The 27,504-nt window shown below is 41.7% G+C and overlaps 1 protein-coding gene across 1 annotated transcript in view; it reads left to right on the top strand.

Annotated features, from left to right (window-relative positions):
- DOC2B (double C2 domain beta) overlaps nt 1–27,504 on the top strand; it is a 740,104-nt gene that overhangs the window by 264,250 nt on the left and 448,350 nt on the right. The window contains exon 2 of the mRNA XM_056556880.1: nt 4,442–4,521. Within this exon, the coding sequence (XP_056412855.1) occupies nt 4,442–4,521 (80 nt within the window). The remainder of the gene's footprint in view (nt 1–4,441; nt 4,522–27,504) is intronic.

Here is a 27,504-nt window from a genome sequence, read left to right as displayed (position 1 = left end):
ACCCCTTAAGGACGCAGGACGTAAATGTACGTCCTGGTGAGGTGGTACTTAACGCACCAGGACGTACATTTACGTCCTAAGCATAACCGCGGGCATCGGAGCGATGCCCGTGTCATGCGCGGCTGATCCCGGCTGCTGATCGCAGCCAGGGACCCGCCGGCAATGGCCGACGCCCGCGATCTCGCGGGCGTCCGCCATTAACCCCTCAGGTGCCGGGATCAATACAGATCCCGGCATCTGCGGCAGTTCGCGATTAAAATGAACGATCGGATCGCCCGCAGCGCTGCTGCGGGGATCCGATCATTCATAACGCCGCACGGAGGTCCCCTCACCTTCCTCCGTGCGGCTCCCGGCATCTCCTGCTCTGGTCTGTGATCGAGCAGACCAGAGCAGGAGATGACCGATAATACTGATCTGTTCTATGTCCTATACATAGAACATAGAACAGATCAGTATTAGCAATCATGGTATTGCTATGAATAGTCCCCTATGGGGACTATTCAAGTGTAAAAAAAATGTAAAAAAATGTAAAAGTAAAAGTAAAAAAAAAGTGAAAAATCCCCTCCCCCAATAAAAAAGTAAAACGTCCGTTTTTTCCTATTTTACCCCCAAAAAGCGTAAAAAACATTTTTTATAGACATATTTAGTATTGCCGCGTGCGTAAATGTCCGAACTATTAAAATAAAATGTTAATGATCCCGTACGGTGAACGGCGTGAACGAAAAAAAATTTAAAAAGTCCAAAATTCCTACTTTTTTAATACATTTTATTAAAAAAAAAATTATAAAAAATGTATTAAAAGTTTTTTATATACAAATGTGGTATCAAAAAAAAGTACAGATCATGGCGCAAAAAATGAGCCCCCATACCGCCGCTTATACGGAAAAATAAAAAAGTTATAGGTCATCAAAATAAAGGGATTATAAACGTACTAATTTGGTTAAAAAGTTTGTGATTTTTTTTAAGCGCAACAATAATATAAAAGTATGTAATAATGGGTATCATTTTAATCGTATTGACCCTCAGAATAAAGAACACACGTCATTTTTACCAGAAATTGTACGGCGTGAAAACAAAACCTTCCAAAATTAGCAAAATAGCGTTTTTCGTTTTAATTTCCCCACAAAAATAGTGTTTTTTGGTTGCGCCATACATTTTATGATATAATGAGTGATGTCATTACAAAGGACAACTGGTCGCGCAAAAAACAAGCCCTCATACTAGTCTGTGGATGAAAATATAAAAGAGTTATGATTTTTAGAAGGCGAGGAGGAAAAAATGAAAACGTAAAAATTAAATTGTCTGAGTCCTTAAGGCCAAAATGGGCTGAGTCCTTAAGGGGTTAAGGCCAAAATGGGCTGAGTCCTTAAGGGGTTATAGGGAATCTATCAGCTGCAATTTACATTACAAACAGCTGACACTGTGAGATAGCTGTTAGTGCAAGAAGGTAAATGGTATAGTGTCAGCGCGAACTATCTGCTGTCATTTAAAGGAAATGAAATGCTATGGCAGATGACCCAGGAAGACCCCACTGCTGACACAGACATTAAAAAAAGACTACATTTTTGCCAAAATGAACTTGAATAAGAAAACAATCCTTCTGGGAAAACATCTTGTGGACAGATGAGACCAAGATAGAGCTTTTTGGTAAAGCACATCATTCTACTGTTTACCGAAAATGTAATGAGGCCTACAAAGAAAAGAACACAGTACCTAAAGGGAAATATGGTTGAGGTTCAATTATGTTTTGGTGTTGTTTTGCTGCCTCTGGCACTAGGTGCCTTGAATGTGTGCAAGGCCTCATGAAATCTGAGGATTACCGTAAATACTCGAGTATTAGCCATTCCGGATATAAGCCGAGGCCCCTAATTTCACCCCAAAAACCTAGGAAAAGTTATTGACTCGACTATAAGCCTAGGGTGGGAAATACATCATCCCCCATGCCATCATCCCCCCCCCTGTGATCATCCAGACCCCCGTCATTAACACCCCCATCATCATCACCCCCATCATTATCACCCTCATCACCCTGTCATTATCACCCTGTCATCATCACCCCGTCATCATCACCCCGTCATCATCACCCCGTCATAATTTCCCTCGTCATCATCACCCCCTTCATCATCACCACCTGTCAATCCTTTCGTCATCATCCATCCTTTTGTTTTCTACTCACCTCCCCAGTTGTGGAAGGGTGAGCTGGTCCGGGCCGTCCATCTTTAGCCATCTATCCAGCAGGGACCGTCCGGTGGGGATGGTTAGTCGTTCCGGGCTGTCCATCTTCACCGGGAGGCACTCTTCTCCGCTCTGGGCCGGCCACGGACTAGTGACGTTGCATTGACGACGACGCGCAGGGACATCTGTGCGCAGCAGTCATCCGTGATGTCCCTACGCATGAACATCCCTGCACGGTGGCGTCAATGCAGTGTCACTCCAAAGGGTGTGCAACCATATATTAAGTTAAGGGTGCCAATAATTTTGTCCAGCCCATTTTTGGAGTTTGGTGTGACAGTTTGTCCAATTAGCTTTTTTTCCTCCCTTTTTTGGTTTAATTCCAATACACACAAAGGCAATAAACATGTGTAGAGCAAAACATGTGTTACTGCAATCCTTTTCTGTGAGAAATACTAAATTTTCTTGAAAAATTTCAGGGGTACCAACATTTACGGCCATGATTGTAGATATAATGGTTTATAGGAGTGGCAGTAATATTTGAAATATATCCCTTTGATTACACTATGCATAATACATACAATAAATTATTTTCCTATTATGCTTGGTCGCAAGCTATTATTTTTTTTTACTTGTAATCTAAAATTGGCTTATGAATATAGCAGCATACAGAAGATAAGGGGCAATGCTAAATAACATTTGATCCTGCTGAAAAGTGTGTGTCCATATCATTATTTGGCACCATCTGCAACCCGTGTAGCTTTTAGGGCTTATGCACACTGCCATATTGTGGATTCCTCGCTTTCCGTATTATGACAGTCATAGCTTTATTGCACTTTCACATTCCCCTGTTTTCCTATGAAATAAAAAAGAATGTTTATGCATGCTGTATTTACATAGGTATTCATCTTTATTGGTATGTAGCATCTGGGCATACATATTCTCAGCATGTTAGTGAGACCCTTATCAATATTATCCTAATTCAGTGCTCAGAGGGTGGAGAAAGAAGTACAATATGGCTTTATAGGGATTATGACATAACTGAATGGAACTAACTCCACAGTGGGGGACGATGTAAGTAGTTACATTTTCCCCCCACTATGGAGTAAGTTCCATTTGGTTATGCCATAATCCCTATAAAGCCATATTGTACTTCTTTCTCCATGCTCTGAGTGCTGGATTAATTGTTTCTTTTCGCCTGTATCTATATACATTTACTTACGAACAATATATATGGGATCCGGTTGTCAATCGAGGAGGTGATTTCCTATTGATTTTGCTTTTCTGGTAAATGGTGTTAGTGGTAGGTCACACTTCAAGTTTATAAGTGGTCCTCCACATACACCTGTTGAGTTTACCTATTGTTTCATATCATTATTTCATTCTTTGGTTGGTTTGGAAAGTAGCCCAACCTGTTTTCCATTAACAACTTGCTTTCTGTTTTCTATTCTATTATTCACTTGCTTTCTGATTCTGCATCTCTCTGGATCTCTTTGTTCTGACATTGGCTTGCTGATCTATCTGTCAGTTTGCTTGTTTACCTCTGTATTGCAAGTCTGCATTTATCTTTTGTATTCCTGACAAATTCCCTTACCTGTAACTGAGTATTTTTGTAGCTTGTTATTTTGACTTGAAGTCCCAGCACTTAGATATGCAGGGACCGTCTTTGTAGTTGTGGACATCAGTTAGGGCTGATACACAATAGAAAGGGACAGGGGTTGTGGGTGAGTACAGGATTTCACCTTTTTTCTGACCATTTGTGACAAAAATAAACATTATTAATGCATTTTTTGTTGAGATTTTTGCTTTAACAATGAGTAGAACCTTTCAAAGACAAATACATTTTAGTATTCCTAAATAAAAAAAAATTATAGTTTTGTCCCTTGCTATTCTACTTCACACTTGTCCTTTGCTTGTGGATGTTTGTTTAGTCTTATTTTTGTGCAGGTGTTTCCCCATGCAGACTCCCTAATGCTCTCTGACTGAGTCCCTGCTTTACTAATTTTGCTTGTAGAGCCTTGCAGGGATTCTCTGGTCTCCCTGAGTGAATGCTTCCCCACCTAAAGTCTCATCCGTGCTGATTTTTTTTTCTGTTATTAGTTATGTTTTCATTATTATTATTATGACTCTATCTAATGATTTTTGCTGCCCCTGCATTGGGCTAGTTCCTATTAGTTATGTTATTCTGTTAAAATAATAAAAATTTGAATGAGAAAAAAGTAGTTTTGTAGCAAAGGATAACATCATCTTTTTTTCCTATCCCTTCCAGCAACCCTGGGGACACTGGACTTTAGCTTGCTGTATGATCATGAAAACAATGCTCTTCACTGCACAATCAATAGAGCCAAGGTATGTTCCCATCTGCTTTACATGCAAGATCCATTGTTCATATCCTGAGGTAGTAGTCCTCACTTAACCTTCTCACAACAGTACTCTCAATTCCTCTGCCTCCAATCCATGCCAGCATCTCACAGACTGCATTTACTACTCTTGTACTTTATTCATATCTTTTAAAACTCGCACATTGGCCCACATTTACTATTGCAAACCCGACATGTTTTATCGGGTCGAGTGCCAGATTCTGTCTGTACCAGAATTGTGAAAAAAAAAAAAAAACAGACTAACTCTCCATTTTATGCTGAAAACCCAAAAAGGGGCGTGGCAGGCTGGGAAAGGGGGCGAGTTACCGAAAAGGGGCATGTTCCCAACATTTTCACAAAAAATACAACGTATTAACTAAGGATTCCACAGAAAATAGGGTGTATTTCTGCTGAGGAGACCCCCACAGATCAGAGCATGTGTAAAAAAACAAAATGTAGAGAAAGTGGAAAATGTAGGGAAACCTTAGTAAATACCGTGGAAAAAAAATTGTAGGGAATTAAAATCCACAAAGAAACCTACACTCCACTCTTAGTAAAAATGGGCCATTGTGTTGCAACTTTTTTCTACTATAGCACAGATGTCAGCTACTAAAAGGGATCCGACCAAATCTTTCAAAATATAATAAAAAATTTCCAACTTATGTTTTTTACATATAAACCAATTCATATGTGCTAAACAAGACAACAGGTTTGCTAAATATTAAAAGCCTTTAAAAAGCATGAATGGAAAACACTGCTCCAAACTAGTTCTTGCCATTGTTTTTTAATTTTTAAAATTTTTTTATTAGCCAGCCATTGACGTTTTCTAAAGTGTAACTGTTATTTCAGAAAAATATGGACATGTCACAGAGACATGTCAAAAGTTTTCCTTGGTGGGAGTCCAGATGATAAGGGGGATGAGATGTAGGATTGCAATCTCGGCTGCCGCACCCCAGACATTCGGTGCATGGAGCGAACTTCACTCTGTGCCGGATGACTGGCGATGCGGGGTGGAGATTCGTGATGTCATGGCCACGCCCCCTCAAGCAAGTCTATAGACTTGCATTGAGGGGGCACAACCGTGACGTAAGGAGCATGGCGTGCCTGTGACGTCACGAGCCTCCGACGCTGCACCCAACGTTTTAAACCAGGCGTCTTAAACTCCCGGCCCACGGGCCATTTGCGGCCTATGGAAAAAAAGTTTGTGGCCCGCACCAGGGATGTGTGATTTGTATTACCTGACGTCCGGGACATGCAGTTCTGGGCACCGGGCAGGTGGTTTCTTTAGGCATTTAGCCCTGCTTCGGGCAAGCAGCATTAAATGCCAGAAGGCTTCACTTACCCCGCCCTCCTCCTCCCAGTCTACGGTTGGCCGGCCGGCCTCAGTCTGATGAGGGACGTTGCACATGTGATGTCCCTCCGCAGACCCACACAGAAGGATGTCAGTGACGTCACTCGTCAGGCCACCACCAGAGAGAAGCGCAGTGCAGGAAGGGTAAGTGTGTCTGTCTGTCTGTGTGTGTGTGTGTGTGTGTGTGTGTGTGTGCGTGTGGATGTGCATGTGTGGGTGTCTGTCTGTGTGTGTGAGAACTGGGGGACGACGACGACAATGCTACCTAATGTGGGGAACCTGCTACTACCTAATGTGGGGAACCTGCTACTACCTAATGTGGGGAACCTGCTACTACTTAATGTGGGGAACCTGCTACTACCTAATGTGGGGAACCTGCTTCTACCTAATGTGAGGAACCTGCTACTACCTAATGTGGGGAACCTGCTACTATCTAATGTGCGGAACCTGCATCTACCTAATGTGCAGAACCTGCTTCTACCTAATGTGGGGAAACTGTTACTACCTAATGTGGGGAACATGCTACTACCTAATGTGGAGAACCTGCCACCAACTAATGTGGGGAACCTGCTACCACCTAATGTGGGGTACCTGCTACTACCTAATGTGGGGAAACTGCTACTACCTACCTAATTTGGGGAACCTGCTGCCCACCTAATGTGGGGAACCTGCTGCCTACCTAATGTGGAGAATCCCCAGAAGTAGCACCCCCATCATCCATCAGCTCATGCTATTACCACACAGGGGTAGGGGGAATGGGGGGTTGATGGTGGATGATGGGGGTGTTTCTGGTGGATGATGAGGGGTGCATGATGGGGTCATTGTATGTGAGGGGTGCATGATGGGGGCATTATATGTAAGGGGCACATGATGGGGCATTATGTGTGAGGGGCGCATGCGGCCCAGCCTCACCCAGCTGCTACCTCCAGTGGCCCCCAGATCATTTGAGTTTGAGACCCCTGCTCTAAACAAACACTGGGTGCAGCAGGGAGATCATGGGGGTTCCCAGCGACGGGACCCCCGTGATCAGAAATCTTATCCCCTATCCTTTGGATAGGGATAAGAGGTCTAGGGGCAAGGTACCCCTTTAAGACCCCTGCCTATTGCTACAACAAGCTGGGGAGGTGTTCAGCTGAGCTCTATTTCTCCCTGCTGTCTCTGCGCTGCTGATCACAGGCTCCATTGAAATTCTATGTGTCTTTAGCGAGCATGGAGACAGTGAAAAGAAACAGTTCTCTTGGACCTGGACTTAAATCGTTGAAAACTTTGACATGTCTCTGACAAGTTTTTAGAGAACAAGTAAAGTACAGAACAATAGTGTAACACTTTCTCAATATAATATAATCATGCTCTCTTTAGCCAAGATACTGCTCCGAAAATAATACATTGCTGCATTTTTATTTCTTTTAATGACACTAAATTAGACATCCACTTGTTGACTTGTAAGGACAGAGATGGAAACTATTAAAGGAGTTGTCACATGATGATAACTCCTGTTCATATAACCTATTATAGCATATGGACATTGTACAGTCCTCCACTCAGGATGACTTGCTCCGATTGACATGACCTACCATTCAATTTAATACCTAGAATGTCTTTTTACAATTTCCCTATAGCTACCAAGACAGGGCATTTGTCACAAGCAGTTTCTCTTGGGAATCACAGTTTATTGCCACGATTACAGGAGCCAGAGCTATGACAGTAAAATGCTTGCTGGACTGGCTTCTATTCAAAAAGTAGATGTTTATTTTATTACAAGAAAGACTATAAAGATATAATCCTGAAGCTAATTAGTTTAACCTCTTGGGGACACAGGGCATGCAGGTTCTCCCTGCATCCCTGGTCCTTAAGGACGCAGGGCGTAACTGTATGCCTTGGTCCCATTTACCGGGTTTAAACCATTCTCACCAGCGGAGAACGGGTTAAACCCGGTTGGTCTAACTGGCAGCCAGGACCCATGGCTAATGCCGGGCATGGCCGATCGGGCCAATGCCCAGCATTAACCCTTTTGACACCTCGATCAAAGTTGATTGCGGCTTCTAAAGCGAAAATGAAAGAATCCCGACAGCTCAGAGACGTAAAAACAATATCAAAGTCCAAAATTTTGCATTTTTGGTCTCTTCATATACCATAAAAATATTAATAAAAAGCTATCAAAATGTCCCATCAAAAATGGTACCGATGGCGCAAAAAATTAGCCCTCATACCGTCCTGTACGTGGAAAAATTTAAAAGGTATAGCGGTCAGAAGATGCCAATTTTAAACATACTAATTTTGGTGCATGTAGTTTATAATTTTTTTAAGTATTAAAATAAAATGAAACCTACATAATTTGGGTATCCTGGTAATTGTATAGACTTACAGAATAAAGATAAAGTGTCATTTTTACCGAAAAGTGCACTGCGTTTTTTTTATTTCATCCTACAAATATAATTTTTTTTTGTTTCGCTGCAGGTTATATTATAAAATAAGTGATGTCACTACAAAGTACAATTGATGATGCAAAAAACTAGCCCTTATATGGGTCTGTGGGTGCAAAATTGAAAGCGTTATGATTTTTAGAAGAGCAGGATGGGAAAAAAAAACAAAAAAACTACATTTTCTGAGTCCTTAAGGTGAAAATTAACTTACGATGGCCTCTCAGCGTCCATCGCATGATGAAGGCAGCGTCAACATATGATGCTTTTGTATGTCAGGACCATCGCATAAATGGCTATCCGGCAGCGCAGACTGCTTCAGCTTCCGCCGGATAGCCGTTTAAGGTGCCCCATGTGGTCCGATAATGGTCACTCACCTGGCCTCGACGTTCCGGACTGTCCTCTTCGGGCTCCGCTGCATCGCCATCGCTCTCCTTCGTTGTCATCACGTTGCAGCGCACGCCGTCCCGTCATCCAATAGGTAGTATTTGTGAAACATTTATAACATTTTGTTGTTAGATTTCTTCCCAAAGAGAATTTACATTAAAATAACTCTGACATTTATACAGTGATCCCCCGACCTGCGATGGCCCCGACATAAGATAATTTCAACATACGATGGCCTCTCAGAGGCCATCGCATGATGGAGGCAGCGTCAACATATGATGCTTTTGTATGTCAGGGCCATCACATAAACGGCTATCCGGCAGTGCAGACTGCTTCAGCTGCCACCGAATAGCCATTTAAGGTGCCCCTTGTGGTCCGGTGATGGTCACTCACCTAGCCACAACAATCCGGACTGTCCTCTTCGGGCTCCGCTGCATCGCCGTCGCTCTCCTTCGTTGTCATCGCGTTGCAGCGCACGCCGTCCCGTCATCCAATAGGAGCGGCGTGTGCAGCGACGTGATGACGGCGATGAAGAGCAACGATCCCGGCCAGCAGAGACGGTCCGGACCGGCAGGGACACCCCGGGGGAGCGGCAACATCCAGGGCAGTGGTGACGGTCCGGAGCGGCGGGGACAGGTGAGTATAACTTCCTATACTTTACATTGCACGGATTCCTGTTGAGGGTCCACTGTACATCCTTTGTGTGAGATTATGCTACACAACATGCAAGTATACAATAGTCTGCATAATGTATGGCCATTATAATCAATTGTGGAGATGCTTTAATAAACTTGAATGTTTTTATATATATACATCTCTATTGACAGTTATTTATTATGATCTATTTCTGTAGCATTCAGTATATCTCTAGTAGAAAAAAAGCCCCAAACAGATAAATAAACTGGCTTTGTATTCCTGCTGCCTTCTATAGTCTAAGGGGTTATCCAGGGACCTAAAAAATAAAAAGTACTCCACATTGTGTGGAATGTTTTTGTCACTGTTCACTTATCCCAGATGCACCGTTCTCCTCTGCCCACTGTTCCATTTGCAATTTCATTCTTCCTCCTGCACATGCTAATAAAACTGCATTTCCTAGCAATCCTCAATGTCGAGACCGTTATAAAGTGGGTGTGGCTTGCTAATATGACTATAGAAAGGGGCGTGGCTTACAAGGCGAGGACACTGAAAGCCAGTACAAAGTGTCACATGATCTCTGTCTCTGTTGGGAGGGAGACAGGGAAGAGAGGAGGCAGAGTAAACAGAGGATGGCAGGTTTTTCTTTCCTTATATAAAGGCATATTTTAAGTACCAGTACAGGTAAAAAGTACAATGCAGTTGGTCGGGCCATGAGGAGACAAAATATGAATAATTTTTGCTATCTGGAGTACCCCTCTAAGGCATTTAGAGGGGCAGGAGGAAAATTTAGCAATCCTATGAGTTTCTTCAACTTTCACTGTCTATTTCACATTGCACCTAAAAGAGATACAGCATTGGTTTTGATGGTTATTGTACAACCTTTTTATGTTATTGTATTAAGTTTATATGTTAGCTGTTGTATTTTTATTATTGCTGTAGAAAATTTTGACATTTGAGTTGTGAATCTGCTAATTATAATAATGTTTTATAACTCAATTTATATAACAGCATGTCTCTTATGCATATATAACAGTAATAACACATACCTGAGGAGAAATGTATGAATATGCATATCATCCCAATGTTCTCTATATGTATTATATATCTAATACCCATTACATCGATTTAGGGTGTTTGATTGACAGACCTTCTGGTGTTTTAACACTGACAAAGCAGCTGCTAAGCAAGTCAAAGGAATAGGCACAGGGCTTGGATAGAGAGGGAAAGAGCAATTGCCATAATTAGCCCCTCCCAATAGGCACTTGTGGCTCAAATGCATGTTAAATAAAAAATAGATTTTCTGGTTTAAGACAGATTGTTTTACACAAAAAAAGGCATGATTCATGTTATTCAATCCCTATCTGTTATTATAGTTTAATTAAGCAAATTGCTCTGATATATATTCCCTTAAAAGGGAATCTGTCAGCAGATTTTATCCTATATAAGAACAGGTTATATAGGATAAACTCATCTTTCTTATGGTCAGCATATATAGTAACAAAAGTAGGTATTAAATTTGTCTTGCGCTATAGCTGAGTTAGCTCTAAGTAGTCCCCGAGGTGGTGTTGTCACTGTGCACTGGGCTGTAATCATGTCTACTCCAGTGTGATTGACAGCCTGGGCACCTACGGCGTCACAGCTCTGCTCCCTCTGCACACTAAAGTCTCGCGAACCTAGAAGCAGCTTCATTCATAGAGATAGGGTTGCTTCTGGTCCTGCACAAGATTTCGGAGCAGAGCGGTGACATCAGAGGTGCCTGGGGTATTCATTACACTGGAGTAGGCATGATTACAGCCTGGAGCACAGTGACTAACTGAGGAGGCCGCACCACCCTACTTAGAGCTAATAAGCACATGGTGCAGGACAACATTGAAGTCTATGTTATTTACTATCATTGCAGACCTTGAGGACATAGGGGAAATAGTAAGTAAGGTGATTTTACCCTATATAACCTGTTGCCATCATTTACATAGGGTAAAATCTGGTGACAGGTATTCATACCTGTTTAGAGAATGGAGGCACCAGGAATAGTAGCTATTGGAACTAATTTGGGAGGAATAATTATATTGGTGAATTGGAGGTAAGGTAATAGGAACAACTAATAAGAAATTTTCATTGCTAAATCATTTTTTGAAGCTGCTTTATATTCATATTCATTCTTGGAAGATGAATATTATTACCAAATCCTTCAAAAATAAATTTCCAACTTCAACCATATAGATCAAAATAATCCATAAAATATCATAGACACCCAAAATGTCTAATGTGATTAAGTAGATTTGAAGCAAGCTATATATGAAATGGAGCAACTAGGCACTGACCTCTTTGTATTAGATTCCAGGTAATTCAGTGTAAATAACAGGTTAATGTGATAGTTCTTAAATAATGGATAATGACTTGTATTTCACTAAATGATTTATTGATTCCCGTTCTGACTGTGTATGTATGAAATCTATTTTGTGCACTTGTTATTGTGTTCATTATTACAATTATTCATGTGATAAACACAACGACTAACAATCCATTGTACGTTACTTTCCTGGCCGTAGGCTACCAGAGCTAATTGTGCATGGCTGTGAATACAGCTTTCTGCTGGATACAATTAATGGGTTTTCCCTAAAGCTCTAATGTGTCACAGACATCTATAATATGGTTGTATAATATTGTTTAATCACAAAGATACTTACTGACATAAAATGTGGCTGCAACACATATCATTACCCCCAAGTAATCATGAAGTCATTAAAAATCTCTACAATGGGTAAGGAAATAAATATTTTGAAACAAAATAATGTTATATTATTGTGAAATCATATTTTCAGTTGATCAATAATATACCCTGTTAATTTCGATGGACGAAAGATAAAACTAATTTTATAATACTTCTTATTTTCTATAGAAAACAAATGCTATAATTATGGAAACAATAGCTTGAAGTTGGCTTCTATGACAGAGATTTATAGGCATGCACTGTGACCTGTGCAGAAGTCATTGAGGGAGATTTATCAAAACCTGTCCAGAGGAAAAGTTTCTGAGTTGCCCATAGCAACCAATCAGATTGCTTCCTCCATTTTTCAGAAGCCTTTTCAAAAATGAAAGAAGCAATCTGATTGGTTGCTATGGGCAACTGCACAACTCTTCCTCTACACTGGTTTTGATAAATCTACTCCATTGTGCAGGGAAGGTGGTAGTTGGGCAGGGCCCATTAAATATTACAATTGGTGGACCCTGTGCTATCTATATATGAAGGTGCCACCTCAATTGTTATATCGCCGATGATGATGATGAAGGGGAGAATGCTGTAATCTCTACAAAACAGAAAGTTTTAGCTTGTTATTCGGCTTAGTGGCCAAAATGAAAATTGCATTTTTTTTTAACAATTGTTTTTTTAATATACAGGGTGGGCCATTTACCGTATATACTCGAGTATAAGCCGACCCGCGTATAAGCCGAGACCCCTAATTTCAACCCAAAATCCCAGGAAAAGTTATTGACTCGAGTATAAGCCTAGGGTGGGAAATACCTCATCCCCCCCTGTCATCATCCAGACCCGTCATTAACATCCTCATCATCATCCCCTTGTCATCATCCCACACATCCCCCCTTCATCATCCCCTTATCATCCCACACATCCCCCCTTCATCATCCCCTTGTCATCATCCCACACATCCCCCCTTCATCATCCCCTTATAATCCCGCACATCCCCCCTTCATCATCCCCTTATCATCCCACACATCCCCCCTTCATCATCCCCTTGTAATCATCCCACACCCCCCCCCCCTTCATCATCCCCACCCCCCTTCATCATCCCACCACCCCCCCTTCATCATCCTCTTCTCATCATTCGCCCTGAGTGGTCTTCAACCTGCGGACCTCCAGAGGTTTCAAAACTACAACTCCCAGCAAGCCCGGGCAGCCATCGGCTGTCCGGGCTTGCTGGGAGTTGTAGTTTTGAAACCTCCGGAGGTCCGCAGGTTGAAGACCACTGCGGCCTTCAACATCATCCAGCCCCCTCTCACCCCCTTTAGTTCTGAGTACTCACCTCCGCTCGGCACTGGTCCGGTCCTGCAGGGCTGTCCGGAGAGGAGGTGGTCCGGTGAGGAGGTGGTCCGGGCTGCTATCTTCACCGGGGGCGCCTCTTCTCCGCGCTTCCGGCCCGGAATAGAGGCGTTGCCTTGACAACGACGCAGAAGTACGTTGGCAATGAACGCACCTCTGCGTCGTTGTCACGGCAACGTGACTATTCTGAGGCCGGGCCCGAAGCGCTTAGAAGAGGCCTCCCCGGTGAAGATAGCAGCCCGGAACCACTATCCCACCGGACCACCTCCTCTCCGGACAGTCCTGCAGGACCGGACCAGCGCCGAGCGGAGGTGAGTACTCAGAACTAAAGGGGGTGAGAGGGGGCTGGATGATGTTGAAGGCCGCAGTGGTCTTCAACCTGCGGACCTCCGGAAGTTTCAAAACTACAACTCCCAGCAAGCCCGGACAGCCGATGGCTGCCCGGGCTTGCTGGGAGATGTAGTTTTGAAACCTCTGGAAGTCCGCAGGTTGAAGACCACTGCGGGTGGGGGAGTTCACTCGAGTATAAGCCGAGGGGGGTGTTTTCAGCACGAAAAATCGTGCTGAAAAACTCGGCTTATACTCGAGTATATACGGTATATGGATACACCTTAATAAAATGGGAATGGTTGGTGATATTAACTTCCTGTTTGTGGCACATTGGTGTATGTGAGGGGGGAAACTTTTCAAGATGGGTGGTGACCATGGCGGCCATTTTGAAGTCGGCATTTTGAATGCAACTTTTGTTTTTTGAATAGGAAGAGGGTCATGTGACACATCAAACTTATTGGGAATTTCACAAGAAAAACAATGATATGCTTGGTTTTAACGTAACTTTATTCTTTCATGAGTTATTTACAAGTTTCTGACCACTTATAAAATGTGTTCAATGTGCTGCTCATTGTGTTGGATTGTCATTGCAACCCTCTTCTCCCACTCTTCACACACTGATAGCAACACCGCAGGAGAAATGCTAGCACAGGCTTCCAGTATCCGTAGTTTCAGGTGCTGCACAACTCGTATCTTCACAGCATAGACAATTGCCTTCAGATTACCCCAAAGATAAAAGTCTAAGGGGTCAGATCGGGAGAACTTGGGGGCCATTCAACTGGCCCACGACGACCAATCCACTTTCCAGGAAACTGTTCATCTAGGAAGGCTCGGACCTGACACCCATAATGTGGTGGTGCACCATCTTGCTGGAAAAACTCAGGGAACGTGCCACCTTCAGTGCATAAAGAGGGAAACACATCATCATGTAGCAATTTCGCATATCCAGTGGCCTACATGATGATGTGTTTCCCTCTTTATGTCCTGGTTTTGCTTGACAAGTGGACGACATGTGACTGCTGAAGCCAATCAGTGGCTTCAGGGGTCACATACCATATTCCTGGCATCTTGGCACTTTACTGAGCAGTAATGTGAGGAGTACAGAATGTGACCGCTGAAAGTGGAAACTGATTGGCTGCAGCAGTAACGTGTCACTCACTTGGCGAGAGACCGAGTTTGTATAGGGAATAGCTGGATCGGACAGATTTATGTCCTTTAAAAAAAAATGTATGTCCTTAGGTTGAGAGTTATATTTCAGCTCCGTCCCTTTGAAGTGAATGGAGCCAAGTTATAATACCATACGCAACCTGAGAACAGTTGTTGTGCTGTTTTTTGAAAGAAATTAGCTCTGTTTTTCTATTTCTGTACAAGCCTTTTAAATGTCTTAACATTTTCAGGATCTGTCCTTGTTCACCATGGACATGATCAGAACAGACATTTAGCCTCTGAATAGAACATTTTATATACTTTTAAACACAGTAGTTTGTCAAACACTGTCAGCGGGGCAAGGGGAGGTTCAGAGACTCATTATATATTTGGTGTATTCATCTCTTGTATTAGAAAACAGTCATACCAACCTAAACTTATCGGTAAATATTGTATTATCATATTTATTATTTCATGAAAGGCTATGCAACTTTCTAATATGCTTTGTTTGCATTCCTAAAAATCCCTACTTGCTGTTGGTAAATAGTTTTCTACTGTCAGTCACCACTGATACGAGTGCAGAGAGGAGGGAAATGGTGAATAGACTGGACTGAACTATGTTTGTCATGTCTTCTCTGGTTGCTCCTTAAAGCAAAAAGGCACAATATTGTTTATTTTTATTTTGCCATTTTGACTAATAGAACAGATTTGCTTTAACTTCCGTGATATGTTTTTCCAGTGATAGTCTATACCCTGTACTGTTTAGTGTTGCAAAATAAGCAGGTTGTCTTTTTATACTTTTTCTCAGAATAGCAACTTATGTTCAAATAACATTTCCAATTGTATTTTCCTCTAAAAATAAAATCTACACTTCAGAAATTGAAGTAAAGAAAGTGTGTTCCGACAAGTAACAGCTTTGTCCTATTTTTGGAGTTTACTGTTTTATCACAGCCTCTGGCATAAGGAAAGTGTTACAAGCTTATTTTTTAAATATTATGATTCACTGGAAATGAAAGCACAAGTCTAAATAGCAATTTTATTTATCTACAACAGGGAATTTACAATACCCCATTTGTTACACGGATCAATGAGTCAACAGTGCGGCCAGGCAGTAGAGAAAATAGGTAAAAGGGGTATTCCAGGATTTTTTTTCATTTGACTATGCTACAGGGGCTGTAAAGTTAGTGTAGTTCATAATATGGTGTCTGCAATAGTTATTGCACAATGATTTTTGCCCCGCTTTTTAACAGCATACAAAATGAGTGTTGTCTCAGGTTTTCCCAGGTTGCAGTGCAGCCCAAATCAGGTGATCAGAGGGAGCCTGTCTTTGCTTCAATAGATGGAGCAACTGCTGGGTGGGAGGAAGATCATTCTGTTTTTGCAACAACTGGAGGCACCCTGGTCAGAAAACACTGGTCTATTGCATTGAAGGAATCACAGGTGTGCTTCAATGGGTGGGCTGGCTTATGTGTGGGAGGGATGAAAGTGACCTTACACTTACAAACAAGGAATCATGGGATTTGTAGTTTAAGGGAACAAACTCGGACAAAAAGATAGCCTCCACTTTATAGATGTGCTGATGCGGAACCCGGATAACCCGGCAGGGTTAACCAGATGTTCTAAGGAAAATTCCACTTTTGGCTGTGTCGGCGCACACCTGAGAATTCACATGGTTGGTGGTGATAAAGTATCTCTTTAATTGTTCTGCACTCAATTAAAGCGATACTTTTTCACCACCATCCGTGTAAATTCTCGGGTGTGCGACACAGACAAAAGTTGGAATTTTCCTCCGGACATCTGGTTAACCCTGCTGGGTTATCCAGGTACAGCATCAGCACATTTGTAACTTCACTGCTCTTACAGCGGGACCGACAATGGGCTACCTCCCTACTTTGCCAAGTAACCCAATCGTATATCAGTGTTGTGCCTGCCCGCACAACACCATAAAGTTCATTTTATATAGCTGTAGCTCAAACCATTAACTCTTAAGGTACCTTTACTATTGGAGCGCCGTCTCAGCCTTTTTTCTCCTGCTCTTCTCAGCCTCTGCTTTATGGTAATCTCACAACATAGCCATTTAGCCCCGAGACAAGCACAAATTCTTCCTAAGCATGTCCATTAATGTCTGGCAGGTACATAATAAAATCACCTTATGGTGGATAACCCCTTTAAATGCTTGGCTGAATTGCATGAGGTATCCCCTGTATATTGAGGGAGATTGTGACCCTGCTGTATAGAGTCTAATGATAACACTTCTAGAATAATCTGTCCTGTTCTGGAGGCCTCACCAACAAAATTATATTGTTAAAACAGAAAGAGTCGAGTTGCTCACTACAAATATTGTAGAAGATCTCAAGTACTAAACTTAACTTAAGAAACTCAAAGGGAACCTTTCAAGTTAGTAAAGTTTAGAAATACACAGCGTGCACCAATGCTGTGAGAGAAAAGTATATTATTGGCTGCCACTGTACCTGCCTGTACTATTAGTACAAACTAGCTTGAAGGAAAGAATGGAAAGGAGGCACATGATCAAAACCAATAAAGCGTAACAATAATGTTTTATGAAAAATGATAGTCCTAAACATGGTGCATGCATTACAAATTTGGCCAGGAAATAAATCGGAGTGGCACTTTCCCCTGGTGCTACAATCGTAAAAGCACAATCCCAGTCCAAACCTCCAGCTTGATGTCCTAGGGAATTGTAGCATCACGAGATCCAGCACAGTAGAAATGTAATGGTGCTGCTTTTCATGCTGCTACAGTTATCATAACGACATATTGTCTTTGTAAAGCAACCCCTTTTAAATAATCCCAATTATTTCACGTTACATAAATGGATCCTTTAATATTGAATCTCTTTATATGTATAAAATAATGTCAAAATATTCTTTCTTGTAATGGGGTCAGATGTTTGGAGTAATATGTTGAATAATATTAAATTCAATGGTGTAATGCCCTCTGGATCCAAGGCTGGCATTGCAGCACGGCAATAAGCACTATTGCTTTGGGGCACTCTAGTTTTAGGTTCAAATCTCAACAAAATCATTGCTGTAAGCAAACAGAAAGATGAAATGTCACCATATGTAATAACATCAATATTATCCTTTATTATAATCAAATGAATTCTTTGAAGAATCCTTATAATATGTGTTGTACCTCACTGGTCTAACTGAATAATTTACTCATTAGATGGCACCACAGGTCATAAAACGAATAAAATCAAAAACCTGCCTGATTTATAGAGTTATTAGATATACCATATTTTTCGCCGTATAAAACGCACTTTTTCTTCCCCAAAACTGGGGGGGAAAAGTCGGTGCATCTTATAAGGCGAATACACACCTATCGCGGCGGTCCCTGCGCCCATCAACGGCCGGGACCCGCGGCTAATACAGGACATCACCGATCGCCGTCATGCCCTGTATTAACCCTTCAGATGCGGCGATCAAAGCTGACCGCAGCGTCTGAAGTGAAAATAACACTAACCCGGTTGTTCAGTCGGGCTGTTCGGGACCGCCGCGGAGAAATCACGGCATCCCGAACAGCTTACAGGACACCGGGAGGGACCTTACCTGCGTCCTCGGTGTCTGCTCCGTGCCGGGATCCCCTGCATGGCCGGCGCTCTCCTTCGACGTCGTCGCACACACCGTCCCGTCATCCAATAGGAGCGGCGTGCATAGCGCCGTGCGTAGCGACATCATGGCGGCGATGGAGAGCGAGGATACAGTAGAGACGTTCTGGAGCAACGGGGACACCCCGGGGACGCGGCGACAGTGATGGAGGGCGACATCCAGGGCAGCGGTGACGAGCGGTGACGGTCCGGAGCGGCGGGGACACGTGAGTACTACTTCCTATACCAGTGGTCTTCAACCTGCGGACCTCCAGATGTTGCAAAACTACAACTCCTAGCATGCCCGGACAGCCAACGGCTGGGAGTTGTAGTTTTGCAACATCTGAAGGTCGGCAGGTTGAAGATCACTGTCCTATAATTTACATTGTATTTGGTTCAGAATCTTTATTTTTTAGATTTTTATCTTATAAAATTAGGTGAGTCTTATATGCTGGAGAGTCTTATATGACGAAAAATACGATATATAGATCTAATATGGGGTATAAATTAACAGGTAAAAAAAAATAACAATATAAATAAAACAGGGACCAGTAAACTCCCTAAATTGATAGATATACATTTTTGAAGTTTGATTATTTAAATATAATAAAGAAAAATATTGATTATATTATATATGGTGACATTTTATCTGAGTCAGTTCACACTTTGTATTAAAAGACATTTTTGGCATATTGGTTGTCTGTGCCCATCAGTTAACCCCATCTACTAGTTTGATTATTGAGAGTTGCACATACAGTGCCTTTAGAAAGTCTTCAGACTCTTTCCCTTTTTTCACATTTTGTTATGTTGCAGCCTTGTGTTGTAATCAACAAAATAAGATTCCATCGATTTGCATCTAATACTTCATATTGGGAATGTGAAAACACAATTTTTGAAATCTTTTAAAAATTATTAAGAAAGGACACCCTTTATTTAGTTTAAGAACCTTTGGCAACAATTACAACCTCCAGCCTTCTTGGGTAGAATAGGTCCACAGACAGTCCGCAATAGTGTCAGATTTGCGGACTGTCCGCGGACCCATTTAAATCAATGGTAGCGTAACTCGCAGCGGGAAACTCACTGCTAGCTACTAGCGTGTGAACACACCCTAAAGCTAAATTTCAAGTGTGATGACAAAAAGTATGAATGCTTATGTTCATTTTTCCTTTTTAATAAATATGTAAACATTTCAAAAATTCTTCACATTCTCATTATGGTACATTGAGTGCAAACTGATCGGGGGAAACAAATTCTTTTGATTTTAGCACAAGGCCACAAAATGTGTAAAATTTAAAAGGGGTACTCTGGCGCTAAGGCATCTTGTCCCCTATGCAAAGGATAGGGGATAAGATGCCTGATTGCGGGGTTCCGGCCCCTGGGGACCCCCGTGATCTTGCACGCAGCACCCCGTTACAATCAGTCCCCGGAGCATGTTCGCTCTGGGTCTGATTACTGGCTGGAGCATTGTGACATCAAGGCCCCGCCCCCATGTGATTTCATGCTCTGCCCCCTCAATGCAAGCCTATGGGAGGGGGCATGGCAGCTGTCACGCCCCCTTCCATAGGCTTGCATTGAGGGGGCAGAGCATGATGTCACACGGGGCGGGGCTGTGATGTCACAATGCGCCGGCCCTGTGATCGCCAGCGATCAAGTATCTTATCCTCTATCCTTTGGATAGGGGATAAGATGTCTTAGCGCCGGAGTACCCCTTAAAAGAGTACCTGTCATGATCTTGTTAAATTTTATAATCCTCCCAGTTTACTGCCCCCATCATGATAAACTTTCTTTACTTTACTTTCTAAACCTTTATTTGTATTTTTTTTTTTAGTTTTCTACCTTGATATTGCTCTCTATTTTCTGCTCAGTCAGATTCACAGACTGGGAAGGAGGCGTTCCCCAGCAAGCGTGACATCATCTGAAGCCATGCAGGGGAGAACTTTCTCCCTCACTTTGCTACAAACAGCCCAGAGCAGTTCAGTGTGTGAGATGAGCTATGATTGGGTAAGGCACACCCCTCAGCACTCCAGACTGCATTTCCTGATATTGGACTTCTGCCAGGCCAGCAGGACTCCAAAGTCTGTGCAAGAGATGGGAGGAAATGTTCTCTGGACAAGTAGGGAGACACCCTGTGGCAGCTTTTTTAAACACAAATAAAACGTAGAAAACTTCATTTTTTTAAACCAAGTACATTAGAAAGATTTTTTATTTACCACAAGGAGTGCAATAGCAAAAACTTAGTTTTAAAGGGTCAGAATAGTTTCTGAATGCACTATACTTGTTTTTTCTAGGTTCAAATCTGCCCAGTAAAATAGTTTGTGTGTTCCATTTGTACTTGATTGTTTTTTTTCTGGTCTGTTCCCATTTTTTTAAATCAGATACATAAATAGACTCTACATGTGACAAGGGGAATACACAATAGATACCCAACTAGTGACAAAGAGTTAATATATTTCATATGTCCTATTTTTGTATTAATGAAACAATAAAAAATAAAACTGACCTAAGAAAAAGTAAGTATATGACTAGAAGTATTTGCTGAAGTTGTATGGAATAACATTTCACAAACACTTTCCACCTAAAGGTTCAGGGGGAGATTTATCAAAACCTGTCCAGAGGAAAAGTTGGTGAGTTGCCCATAGCAACCAATCAGATTGCTTCTTTCATTTTTCACAGACCTTTTCAAAAATGAAAGCAGTGATCTGATTGGTTGCTATGGGCAACTCAGCAACTTTTCCTCTGGATGGGTTTTGATAAATCTCCCCCTTAGAGTTTAAATGTCCCACTTGACTGTACTCGCCAACTGGCCGTGTCATCTTGCTTTGCCACTGAACCTGGTAATTTTTTAAACATTTCATGCCACTTTTGGTACAGAAAGACAATGCAGTTTACACCAGCCAGATGGTAGTGTAAAACTATCATGTTTTGCTGTAAACTTGTAAAAACAACTCATGTTATTCAAAGTGAAAAACTTGCTCTTCAGGATAAAAAAAAAGCACATGTTGCCTTTTAAAGAATCATAGCTCAAGGTAAAAATGATAAAAAGCATATTTCATGCCAGCTAGATGCGAATGCAGTGAAGTTTAACTCCTTTCAACAGTGTGTCCCATATTTGTTTAGTGCAAAATCCATGCTACATGCACAAAAGTCCACTTTTAATAGATCCCTCAGAATTTGTTACATTATTACTGACTTTCACCTTTACCTTGGAGTTAAAGGGGTTATCTACCATAAGGTTAGTACTTACCTTCCAGACAGTAATGGACATGCTTAGGAAGGATCCGTGCCTGTCTTGGGGCTAAATGGTTGTGCTGTGTGTCTACTATAACAATGTGGCTTTCTTTTTGTGAAATGGCTATTTCCTGTTGAAGTTTTCTCCCTCCAACTACAAGTCCCAGGATCCCTTGTTTCTCTTTCTCCCTCCCACACATCAGTCACCCCACCCTTTGCAACACACCTGAGCTATGTGTTCATGAAGATACAATTCCCTGCAGCCCTGTGATGAATGATCTCCTTCCCACCCAACAGTTGCTCCTATTGAAGCAGAGAGGCTCCCTTTCAACACCTGACTAGTGATGCAATGTCTCTGAACGCACTGCAACCTGGGAAAACCTGAGACGACACCAGGGCAAAGATCACATAAGAATTGTAAGACCAGCCATCAAACACAGGTACAGAAAAAAAAAATCCTGGAATACCCCTTTAAGCATGATAAGTATCTCCCCACAACTTGCATGGTCAATTATCTTCCCAACTTTTTCTGTCCACTTTTACTTTTATCTTTCCTCCTACATGAATAAAACCTGAATACATGGATATTTGGATTGGAAGTCTGTATTTCCATAGATAACAAAGATCTGATTACTATGTATCTATAGTCTGTCAGTTGATATTGCCATAGAAGCCACTAGGGCAAAAACCTTCCAGTACAATATTATTTTGGGTTACTTATTGAAAATACTGACCTTTCCTGATTCCTGAAGGCTAGGTCATGACTACATTTTCCTTTAGCTGCATACAAAACCTTGTAAAGAAAGCGGACTTTCCCATGAGTTGTGTGTGTTCACAGTAATGATAATGTTGCTGCTGGCTCTTGAACTTGACTCATAGACAGTTGCTGGCAGGTTGCAGAATCGTGTAGGTCATTTTGCCCACTAGCATCGGCTTCTAGGGCTGCTCAGTAAGGAAGCCTTCCCATCAATCTGACATCCCCCCTCTGGCAGATACAGTATGTATGGAATTTTCGTAGCTAAAGAAACTGTACGGTACACTCAAACATGTTACCCTGTATACTACAAGATTTTCTTTATGGAACCCACAGTGGCTTGACAGTCTGCTAGTCACAGCTGGATACTTTCCCATCAACCTATTTGTAGGTTTCCTGCTTCACCTGAGAGCAAAATGCTATATATATATTTTTATAAGCGTGTTACACGTACTGTTCCTCTTCAGATTCCTAATTCATAGGTTTTTGGTAATTTATGGGAAATTGTAGTGGTGTATACAGAAATGGTCCAATAAATACTGAAAAACAACTTTGTATGTACATTTCCTATAATTTCCATTACATATTTCAATGTTGTTTTCATTTTTAAAAACGACACAATAGATTGGATACTATGGAAACTGATTCTGGTTTCCTTTGTACTATGTTCCATGGCCTTTTTAAAGTACACAATACTCTGAAAAGCGTGAGTATAGCTGCTGACCGCACCATAAAAAGAACCTTTTAATCTGTAATTTTCAGCCATCAGCAGTGAGAGATCTGCAAACTATTTGTATACCATATATTTATGGTAGACAAAGTGATATGACTAAGGGATAATGCACAAGGCAAAGCCATCTGATTTAAAGGAGTATGCTGGTGTTCTAAAATAAATGATACATAGCTGGGACTGATGAAAAAAGAAAGAAGAAGAAGAAAAAAAAACCTTACATATCCCATGGTCCATGGTGCAGCTCCCCTTGTGACTCCTTCCAGTCCCCTGTTGCTCCATTCTTCTGCCTGCTCCTGGAGTCAAAGCATGACCTGTTCAGTCAATCACATGCCAATATAGGACACCACTGTGACCAGTGATTGGCTTAACAGGCAGGTCCTGCTCAGATCTTTCATCTCGGAAGCAGTCAGGAAGCATCAGGGTGAAAGAAGCCTAATGAGAGTTGTGAGACACCGGCAACGTATTAATTATTTGCAACCCATGACACATAATATTGGAGGCATATAGCAGGTTATAGGCAGTATATTTTGTATACATACAACAAATGTGCATCAAAAATAAGTAAAGGGATGTCACAACCTAGGCCCATCATGATATCCTTTTGTTCCATGGTGGACCAGTCCAACTGTGCTTACTTGATAACCCCCTTCCTAAGAGAATGTATCATTTGGCGTGAATGCAACAGATAAGCCATTTGCCAATACGGAAGCTTACGCTGATCTACAATTTTTTTTTTCTCTTAAACAAATACCTGTGATATAAACACGTTCTATTAGCATTGCTGCTTCATCATGCTTACAAAATTAAGAAACTGTATAAACAGCAGTTAACTAATAATATATATTGTATATATGTCTGCATATATATAACTACTTGTATTTTGTATTTTGCATACATAATTTTTTTATTATTATTTTTATATGTTTATGCAAATTTCTATTATGTAGATTCAACAAAGGTCACAAAAGTGTACACACTAGAGAACTAGACCATGTGGGTACTATGAGGCCCTTTGAAAGAGGGAAGGAATCTGTGTAGGACTCTTTTTACCAGGGAACTGCATATAGAGAAATGAGGGGTATTAAAGGGGTATTCCAGGAAAAAAACTATTTTTTTTATATCAACTGGCTCCAGAAAGTTAAACAGATTTGTAAATTACTATTTGTTGTTTTCTGTCTGGCAACAGTGCTCTCTGCTGACATCTCTGCTTGTCTCGGGAACTGCACAGAGTAGGGGATTTGCTTCTAAACTGGACGGTTCCCAAGACACGCGTCATCAGAGAGCACTTAGACAGAAAAAAAACAGCTCAACTTCATCAGCTCATAAGTACTGGAAGGATTAAAGGGGTACTCCGCCCCTGATATCTTATCCCCTATCCAAAGGATAGGGAATAAAATGTTAGATCGCCGCGGTCCCGCTGCTGGGGACCCCGCCATCATTACTGCACAGAGCGAGTTCGCTCTGTGCGTAATGACGGGCGATACAGGGGCCAGAGCAGCGTGACGTCATGGCTCCGCCCCTCATGACATCACGGCCTGTCCCCTTAATGCAAGTCTATGGCAGGGGGCGTGACGACCACCACGCCCCCTCCCATAGACATGTATTGACGGGGCCAGGCCGTGACGTAACGATGCTCCGGCCCCTGTATTGCCCGTCATTACGTGCAGAGCGATCTCGCTCTGCGCAGTAATAATAGCAGGGCGCTGCAGCAGCGATCCCCGGGGTCCCCAGCAGCGGGTCCCCGGCGATCTGACATCTTATCCCCTATCCTTTGGATAGGGGATAAGATGTCTAGGGGCAGAGTACCCCTTTAAAAAATGTTAATAGAAGTAATTTACAAATCTGTTTAACTTTCTGGAGCCAGTTGATATATAAAAACATTTTTTTTTCCTGGAATACCTCTTTCATTTATGGGTCATGGATAGCAATGAGTGATAGTAAACACCAAAACTTTCTGTTCAGGAAGGCAAAATCATACACCATAATAGGGAGACCATTTTTATCTTTGCTATGGGGCCCCTTTTCTTCAATGTATACCACTGAATACCTTTCCTGCAACGATACCTGCAGTAAGGAACCATAGCCTATGTTAGTTAAGTCAAAATTTTCACTATGATATGAACAAATTAAAGCATTTTATGGGATTAAGCAAATATGAATATTCCAAGTATTTGCCATGTGCTGTATATACATTCAAGGCATGTTTGTCACAGCAGGTAGCGAGTTAAACCCCCTTCTTTCTTGCACTGGGAAATGTTGAACAGCATGATCAATAGCTCTTTAATTATTGACGGTGCTGGAGCTGGTCATGGATTATGTTTTCCAGCTGTAACTGAGTGCATGTTGTTTCATTTAATGTAACTAATTGTGTTGGTTCCCAGACTTGTCTTAGTACTTTCTCACTGAAAACAAATCACTGGGGGATGAAAAACTGTGGGTTTCTTATATTTCATTTTCTGTACCTTCAACTGTCCTTGTAAAACCTTTAGATTGCTTGCTAAGATGTCCCTAAATTGTTAGGAAATGAAAAGATCACATCCTTCCATCTTTCATATTAAATCACCCCCTTAAAAAGTGTTAAATTATGATGTACACCTGTAAACTCATATAGGAACCTGGATATTAGGACATTGTATCAAGTATAAAATATACGCCCCCTGATGAAGTAACTGCAAAATGTACATCAGTGCAGGATCTAGATAGCACACATGGCGGGTGTCATTCCTCTTTGGTTATCATTTTTAAGTACTGCCTCTATATCTTGGTAACTTTTTTATGTCACTCTTCTTAAATGTGTGTCTCTTCTATCCAGTTGTTCTCTTGTCTTGCCCCTTGTGGTTATGACTATATTGCCATGATTTTGTAGACATTTTTCATTAATATGATTCATGTACCCATCCTCTACCATAGAAAGCATTCTATTTCCTTCTCCTTATTTTCTGTATCATTTTGTCTTTGTTTTAGATTTCAATTTTGTGTAATTTTATGGTGTTTTTATGTATTTTTGAACATGAGATAGTGACTGGTGTGTTGCATTTGGTAAGTTGTATTTGATGTGTCCCAGACACGGCTTTGTTCTTGGCTGTTTGTTTTTGGAGTAGGTATAATACATACTACGATCCATTTTCTCATCTTGACAACTGACAAGGATAAACCACCCATTGCTGGTCATGGGATCTGGACAGAGGACCTCCATTCAATCCCAAGGAGCTGACTCCCAGGTCTATGGTAAAGGGCGGGCAGCTCAGGCTTCGGCTTATACCTAGAATAAGACAACAAGGGAACCCCAGAATGATCAATGAGATTTTGAAGGTTAGCAGGGCTCTATATGTCTGACCAAAAAGTGAATTATTTAGTTTGTGCCTTAAGCTAGAATCTTAGATTCGAAGGACTGGGAATATTTGATTGACATTCCCCAGGGAATTTTTTCTTACTGTTGCAAATATTGTCATTGTGCACAGCTGCACATTTTACACAATATACAACCCTTAGAAGTTTATAGAGCCATAGTATAGCTCATATGCCTCAGGAGGCACACAGAGTTGAATTTTGTTGAAGCCATACATCAATGTCAGTAGCTCTGTAAGGGTGGTTTCGCACATAACATTTTTAGAGAAAAAAAAAGAATGTATTTTATCATAGTGTTTTTCTTTGCTTGTGTTGCATTTGTATGGTGTTCTTCATGCTTCATAGAGCATGATGTGCAGAAGTGGCTGTAGAGTCTGTGAGGTCCTAGGCAAAACTTGAACCTGAGGCCTCCCCCCACAGCGCCCCCCATCCCCCTCCCGACAATGAATACATGAGAATGGAGATGCACAGGGGCACACACAGGATATTCTCAAGGGTTTAAAAAGATAAAATAATTCCTCAACACTAGGATGACATATTCAGGGCCGGTTTTAGACTTAGTGTGGCCCTGGGCAAAATTAAAAGTGGGGCCCCAAAAGGGGGGTGGGGGAGGGCAGCAGGGCTGGTGCAAGAATTTTTGCCGCACTAGGCAAAACCTTATTTTGCCGCCCCCCAGCATATGCAAACATGTGTTCTAACATTTGTAAACAATACCCCCATAACGTGATTGAATAACAACGCTATACCAGAACAGAACAATACCGATATACCGTGACTGAATAACAACACCATACCAGAAAAGAACAACAACACCATACCGTGACTAAATAACGTCAAAGCAGAACAGAACAATGCCACCATACCGTGACTAAATAACAACACCAAAGCAGAACAGAACAATACCACCATACAGTGACTGAATAACAACGCCATACCAGAACAGAACAATACCACCATACCGTGACTAAA

This window comes from Hyla sarda, chromosome 2 (assembly GCF_029499605.1).
Source record: "Hyla sarda isolate aHylSar1 chromosome 2, aHylSar1.hap1, whole genome shotgun sequence".
NCBI classification, from domain to species: Eukaryota; Metazoa; Chordata; class Amphibia; order Anura; family Hylidae; genus Hyla; species Hyla sarda.
Note: the sequence above shows the minus strand (reverse complement) of the source record. Positions and strands in the feature narration are given on the sequence as shown.